Raw genomic sequence first — 7306 nt, 5'->3', positions numbered from 1 at the left:
GTCGAGAAGACTAGCTGAGGACATCGACTTCTTTGGCGTAGTAGGCGCGCTCTTTTCCATCTTGCCAGTTTTTGTGCTGGTCTTAAGCGTCGAAGAACCAGTAGCTGAGAAGCTACTTCTGTTGCTTACATGGCCATCCCGCGCGATCCCATTTGTGGTCTTCTTTTTTCCTTTCTGACCGGACTCACTGGTGGTCCTCGACGATGATGAACCAGATTGATCAACCTGGCTTTTAAGAAGAGCAGTCGATTCAGTCCCCTTGTCATCGCCCGAAGTCTTGCTACCATTTACGAACGATTTTCCTGCCTCCAAATTCGTTGGGACGCTTGAGCATTCGCCCCCTTGAGTTGAGCTACTAGCTGACACAGAAGTCTTATGCTTGTTATTATTCTTCTTACGCGGCTGGAACTTTTGAACATTGTCCACTGCCTGACCATCGCTCTTTTGCCCACCCACGAGTTTGGGCGTTCGAGCGGTATTATTGTCCGAGTCGGATGTGTTGGCGCTTGAGTGTTTCTTCGAGCTCGGTGCTGTGGTTTTAACAGTCGATTGCGAATCATGCTTGACTAATTGCTTACTGAAGTCTTGTGATAAATTGTTCAATTGCTGCGATGATGTCGATGTTTCTCGCGACATGCACGGCGTTGTTATGCTCGTCTCTCGTGACATGCTCGGAGCCGAGGATGTATTGTTTGAAGACGCGGTATGAGAGGCAGATGAACCTGAACTAGACATTCCTGTGGAAGAAATACCTAAGGACAGGGCTTCTCCTCTGCCTAATGGTAGAGTGTTGGGGTCCTTTACATTCGGCTCCTGCCGGCGTTGTGTAATTTCTGGGTTCAATCCTCTTGAACTAGCCTGGGTAGATATGGGTGCGTTAAAGGGTCCACCAAAGTGGGCATCATTCCCCTTAGTTGACGAAGTTGTATTATCGGAAATGTTGATTCCTTAGACGATGAGCTGAAGAAGTTTCCAGATCGTTGTTTCGTTGGTGTGGTTGCCGGCGTTGGTTTTGTAGAACTAGAGTCGTCAGATTTGAATCTTAAATATAATTAGAATACTTACGTGTTTTGCTTTGAACCTTTCTTGTTGGCCCTTTTACCTTTACCCATATTGCTAGTGTTATGGGTAGATGCTCTGTTGTCCTCTGGCTTCTTGAATCCTTGGCTATTATTTCTTGAGCCTACAGTGGAGCTTTTGGTTGGTGAATTCTCTTTGTTGGCGGTCTTCTTTGAACGATTGTTGTCTGGGCGAGTTTCCGGGCCAGACCATCTCCTGTCAGATCTGGGAATATTCTCAATCGATGAAAGCATTCCATTCGAGAAATTCCGATTCAAAGCCGTGGTATGCTGTGCTATTTCGGCCATAGAGGCACGGATCGGTGTAGCCATATTTCCGTCATTTAGAGAACGATCATGTCTGGTCTCATTGTTGAGTTCATTTCGTACATTCTTGTATTCGTAGCCTGCTGTAACATGACTAAAGGACCCGGATGATCCCCGTGTTGAAGAATATCGATGCCCTCTATGGCGGTGACCTTCGTTGCGGCCATATGAACCAACACGCCTGTGAGTGTAGCTTCCTGGGCTATGGTGACTATCGGAGGGATCTCGTGAACCACGTTCATAAGGTCTGACACTAAGAACACTTGAATTCAATTGTGTCGTATGGAACTTCTTGATGGCTTTATCGACGGCCTCTTTCTCGAGGAACCTATGAAGTATGTTAGGGAAGCGCTTCCATGTCAAATGCAGAGACTCACATAACTAGAGCTGACCCAGTCACGAATAATCCGTTGTTCATATAGTGAATGCTCTCGACCGTCCCACAAGTTGCCATGTCTTCTTTAAGCTGGTGTGAGGTAAAATAATCAGTGGGCACATTATTGACATAGGCCGTACGATCACTCCTGTCCGGATCAAACCCACTATGCTTCTTTGGTTCTCCATGATAGAACCATGTACAGTGTAGCTTGTTCGGTGGGAAATAAGCCCTTGGTTCGTTTTGCCACATTTCCCTAATAGTCCCTGCTGGCGGAGGACCTGCGTTTTCATCATACCAAACACGAAAGGGATCTGGGCCGATCTCGCCAATTGCTGGAAGGTTCACAATACCATGAGTCTGAGGACTGGAGGATCCGAAGCTGCCACTTCCAGTATTGATATAAATTGGTTCAACGTGCTGCCGAACAGGCGTACGCATTGCGGGGTCCATGAATCCCTGGCCATTGGTAGGACGATTGTTGAATCGCATGTCGTTTTGATAATTGCTGACATTTCTCAAAACATCATTTGACATGCGGCGTGGCCTAGTTGGACCCGTATATCTATGATTGACTGGGCGCCCTGGCAGCGTAGTCGCGTTGAAGCCAGCTCCATTATGGCGTTGCCCTTGATTTTGCATGAAGTTGTCGTATGTAATATGGCCTTGACGATGGCTTAAATTAGGAACAGACACTGGGTGTACTTAAGTGAATTGTTAGGGCTGGATCTGGTAGGACAAGGATGAAGTACCCACTCTGCACTGGTAGTACTCGTGCCTGGGAAGGTGAAGCTGCAAAGTTTGGGACTTGCTCTTGAACGCGGTGCAATACTTGGACTGGAAGATTGGCTGCACCCGGATGGTTTAACTCTTGGAACAACTTAACCCGCTCATTTTCTAAATCTATACGTACGGCTAATTTCATTAAATCATCAGCCTATTAACATTGCACAAAAGATAAAACAACAAGACGAAGCAGGTTGGCATATGAGAACTTACACTGTTTCTCTGCAGGGGTAATCTCGTCGAAGCTTGCCCTCTCATCCGGCCAAAACATCGAGAATAGATCAGCGTTTAGAGGGCTGTTCAATACTTGGTCCCGGTGAGCTGACATCCACTCCATTACCCACTGTTTAACAGCATGAGCAAAGACTGCCTGCATTTGGTTGTTCTTTTGTGCGAGGGAGACAATAACATGCCAGCAGAATAAGGGACTCTCTTCATAAAGATCAACCGCATCGAAGTATTCATGCAAATCTCCCCATTTCTTGGGCATGGAAATGGATCGAACGACGGTAGGGAAATCGTTTCGAAGCTGATCAGCTCTAGCCTTTACATCCAATTCCATACTACTGTGTAAAACTCTTGCAGGTAGGGGATTTGGAAGGCATCGTTTTGGTCGCGTCCCTCTCTCTATTTTCATAGTGTCAGCTCACTTATCCTACAAATCAACGTAAAACCACAGCAGGGCATTCATATCTTTGAGCGGATGATGCTGCTGGAAACATAACGTTGCATTAGAATGGGTCGCAGGACACTAACCTGTCGAGAAGATAGCCTTGGCATCTGGATGGGGCGCGTAGAAGAAATCTGGCGAAAAGCCAGCGATTGTTTGCGGTACTGGTCGATTTGTAGATATTCCTACCCGTGGCCGAATTGTGGACGCGTTGGAAACGGCTGGCGAAGCAGGTGGAATTCGAGCCACCGCCGCAGGGCTCGTATAATTCATCCTTGCGATCTATGAGAGAAGAGGAACGGGCAATCGAACAGATCGAAGAGTGGATGGTCGCCTTCTCTGCGCCAATGTTGATGGAAGGTGAGGTGTATGTTTGCGTCAAATTCTGCGAAGTGTCGGTCGAAACCGTAATTAAAGATTAGAAGTTCGAGAGGAGTGGAGATTCGAGATTGGGATGCGAAACGAGTGTTATACAGGTTCTAAGCGCAATAGCACTGATAAAGCAGGGATGATTGCTCGATGTTGGACGGAAGGTTGAAAGGTTGAAGGCTGAAGGTTGAACTTCGATCGCGAGAAAGCGAGAAAGAAGGTTTGGGTCGGCACCAAAGAACGCGGAGAGGATAGCGGGTTCACACACTAGCAGGCGCGCCTTTTCTCTGTACAGTGAATAGAAGCTAATGCAAATTCCACCAGCTTTCTAAGCATAGATAGATATGTGAATTAACCAAAGCATGAACAGCATTAGAATCGTAGTTTGCTAATTCGAACTAGTACGGGATATGATGTAGCACATTCTCACCGCAGCTTTATAATGGAGGGCCGACACCCCATTTCAAACCCCTTGAGGGCATTTTGCTCCTCTTCTACTGATGTGCCAGACCTTATGCAGCTTGACTAGTAGTTGCGCAGTGCTGTAAACTCTCATGGGCCTCTTGGCCAACGTTCTTGGGACGAATATGATATGATGATCGCGGCAACCCGATTTAAGAGGCCGGCAGAGCTCATAGGACGAACGCTTAGCTTAATGAGAGAAGATTGCCGCGCTTTCTTTGTGGTCAACATAAGAACAGAAGTCACCACATCATACTCATTACCTAGGACCAAAGGTGGCGCGGAGGGGGCTGAAAAATACCTGATGAGGAAACCCCTTTGGCATAAACAGCGTGGGAGTGCTCTGCTTTAAGGCTTAAACCCAGTCCTTAAGTTTTCTTTATTTAAAGGTTAGCACATGTAACCTCGAAGGTAAGGAATGCTTACCATGTATCTCTTGCTCCATAGCCCGAAACCTATCACAGGTACCTATGGCGTGGCGGTACATCCGTCAATTAGCTCTTCTAGATAAACTCGTTCGAATAGACATTTCCGCGATACTATCCATGAGAGGTCCACCCAACTAGATGTTACAGAGCTAATCAATGTCTGAAGCAGACTGCCTTTGATCCTCGACGAACAAACACTGGGCAAAAAGGAGCAATATCAATCAAAGAGGAGATTCGCATTTTTTTGTTTCACAGCTGTATGTACAACATTCGCATTCGCAGACCAGCAACAGCAAGGACGAGTCGCAAATACCCATTCAATACATATCTTACAATGGAACAAATTATTTACCGGGCAGGGCCTGCACCAGCTTCAGGATCTCCGACTCGTTGTCTCCCGCCACAGCCTTTCCGTTCTCCCAATCAACAGTCTATACACAATTAATAAGAGCTGCAACGAAGGGGGCTTGCCCAAGACTCACCACCGGTCTCTGAAAGTTATCACCATTCTCCTTCAACTTCTTTATAGCTTCAAGCTCCGTCTTCGCTCCTTTCACAAGCGTAGAGATCTTGTTGGTACCAAGGTAATCAATAATGGTCTTGAGCTGATCTTCGGTGGGAGGTTCCTCTTGCACATCGAGCTCGAATTCCTTTCTCTTAGGATTGCTTTGCGCAGAGTGATCGCCAGCTTGATCCTCGGTCGCGGTCTCTGAGGCTGTAGCAGAAGCTGTCTTGAGGATGGTGTGGACTCTCGTTGAGGTTGGCAAGCTTGCCTTGTGGAATAGGGTGATTACATCGAGGGTTTTGTGCTAACAGTTCCAAGGCAATTAGTTTAAGTCTTTCCTAGTATCTTTGAAATACAGTATCAAACTGTCTATTAGAATAACAGCGCGGAATTCTTACAAATCTAAACATCTTGCTGATAGAGAATTTAACTTTTTTGCAGCTTTCGATGTCGTTGAAGCTCCAAACGGAATATGACGATCTAAGCTGCACCCCCCTGCCCTGGAACATCCATGTTCCACGCTGAGATGCCAAGCAAGTTCCAGCTCAGAAGTTCAATTCAGCCACGGTTCACCCGTCCGGTTGCTCTGCGAAACCGCGTATTTTTTGTATGCTGGACGTGTGCTTCCGAACCTCAAAATAATCTGGCAATCATCCCTTGCATTCCTATCCGCTTGATGCAGCAATCCGCCCACCGACATGCCACCCCTAATATTACATAATGTTCCAGATGAGGAGTTGTATGTAGGGGAGGATGGCATACAAAGACCGTATGCTATGCTGTTCCCTGGGTAAGTGCTTCTTCCGGCGCAAACATGGATGGTTTTCCTGATTCAGATAGCAACGAGAGTCCCTCAGTTTCAAGAGTTCGAAGAGCGGTAGCAGAGACGGGATCTTTCGGAAAATCAACAAGGAGATCTAGATCTAGGACAGGCACACCGGCTGCACGAAGGGAGGATCCAACGTTAGAAGCTGCCGGCGCGATCTTCTCGAATTTCCTTTCAAGCCGAGTCGCAGCTCCGCTTGATCCCCAGCGTAATAATTCTCTATCCACCTCAGTCTCTCAGCCGAATCTATCTGGAGCTGGAGCTCCCGCGGAAGGAAACGGACCAACCCTTTCGCGTTACGTTCACAAAGAACCAACAGAGGTTATCCTGCGAGGGTTCAAAGACACCCACCAATATGCGGCCATCAGAGAATACGAGCGTATTGGAGGGAGGATATGCGAAGACTATCCAAGAGATCCGCCCTCGGAACAGAGGCGTTATAAGTCAGATCTAAGAGACCCAGCTTCACTGCGAACGCAACCCTTGACTGCAGAGGAAAAGGCGAAGGCATTGAGTTGGGCGGGTGGAGCACACTGGATTAAAGTCACATTCGAATCAGCAGAAGGAGCAGAAGCAGCGGTCGACGCATCACCGCAAACGATTCAAGGTTATGTTGTGTCCGCAGAATTATACCGTGGAGTTCCACCCTCATCCGATGAAGCGATTGAAGCAGGATTTCAGCGTCCTCAAACACTGGGCTCAACGACAGGCAGAAATTTCTTTAACGTTCAACCGCGACCAGCCTCAACCCTGCCGCGATCCTATACAACTCCAGCCATGAGCCAAATCGGACGGGGGATTAACAAAATATCCCCTTCAGGCTCCAACTCCTCCTCACAAACCCTAGACACAACAACCCTCTCCACCGCAGGCGCATCAACAGTAACTGTCTCATCAGGCACCGTAATAGGCCAATCCACTTCCGTCGCTCCCATAGCCCAAAACAGTTCCGCCGACGCATACTGTCGAATCATTCCCACAGCCAAAAAAGCCCAACTCCTCCCCGCAGAACAAGCTCTCCTACCCCAGCAATCCTACAGCAAGAGAGTCATGGCTCAGATCCCATTTCTCAGCTGGTTCACGACTGACATGATAGGCTCTGCAGTGCCGCGGTTGGAGAACGGGGAATTTGATTATCAGAGGGCGAGCTTGTATTGGTGTTTGATTTATTGGTTGGATTGGTTGCTTTTTGGGATTTTTGAGGTGTGTGTGAAATCTGAGTAGGAAGATAGATGTTTGGGAGGTTGGAACGGGAGAGGAAGCGGTCGGAGGTGTAATATAGTATTAGGCTGGCTGGAGTTGGGCGTTTGGGATGTGGCGATGGGATGTCTTCCCAGGTCATTGAGATATCAGAATTGAAAATAAGTATAGCGTGGCACAAATCTAAGGGACATTAGACTCTCTACACTGCTTTATCATAGATTCCCAAACCAAAAACCGTCAACGAGAGATTTTCAGACACAACATACTCTCCACAAGTGGTGATCGGAATTCATCAA

At 47.5% G+C, this 7306-nt stretch overlaps 3 protein-coding genes across 3 annotated transcripts; 1 reads left to right on the top strand and 2 right to left on the bottom strand.

The window, feature by feature from the left end:
- Positions 1–10: 10 nt before the first annotated feature.
- On the bottom strand, positions 11–3490 carry GLAREA_02507 (RNA-binding, RBD; the record flags this gene model as incomplete). Its single annotated transcript, XM_008087593.1, has 7 exons — positions 11–76; positions 130–947; positions 1103–1713; positions 1763–2465; positions 2518–2676; positions 2761–3174; positions 3304–3490. 7 exons carry the CDS (start codon positions 3488–3490, stop codon positions 11–13), a joined length of 2958 nt encoding a protein of 985 aa, XP_008085784.1.
- Positions 3491–4820: 1330 nt separating this feature from the next.
- GLAREA_02506 (Thioredoxin-like protein) lies at positions 4821–5391 on the bottom strand (the record flags this gene model as incomplete). Its single annotated transcript, XM_008087592.1, has 3 exons — positions 4821–4907; positions 4959–5285; positions 5380–5391. The coding sequence occupies 3 exons, from the start codon at positions 5389–5391 to the stop codon at positions 4821–4823; spliced, it is 426 nt and encodes a 141-aa protein (XP_008085783.1).
- Positions 5392–5679: 288 nt separating this feature from the next.
- On the top strand, positions 5680–7031 carry GLAREA_02505 (uncharacterized protein; the record flags this gene model as incomplete). The annotated part of the gene is made up of 2 exons (XM_008087591.1): positions 5680–5771; positions 5822–7031. 2 exons carry the CDS (start codon positions 5680–5682, stop codon positions 7029–7031), a joined length of 1302 nt encoding a protein of 433 aa, XP_008085782.1.
- Between the last annotated feature and the right edge of the window lie 275 nt (positions 7032–7306).

The sequence above is a fragment of the Glarea lozoyensis genome (assembly GCF_000409485.1).
Source record: "Glarea lozoyensis ATCC 20868 chromosome Unknown GLAREA6, whole genome shotgun sequence".
In the NCBI taxonomy this organism is placed as follows: domain Eukaryota; kingdom Fungi; phylum Ascomycota; class Leotiomycetes; order Helotiales; family Helotiaceae; genus Glarea; species Glarea lozoyensis.
This window is presented reverse-complemented; position numbering and strand designations above follow the sequence as displayed.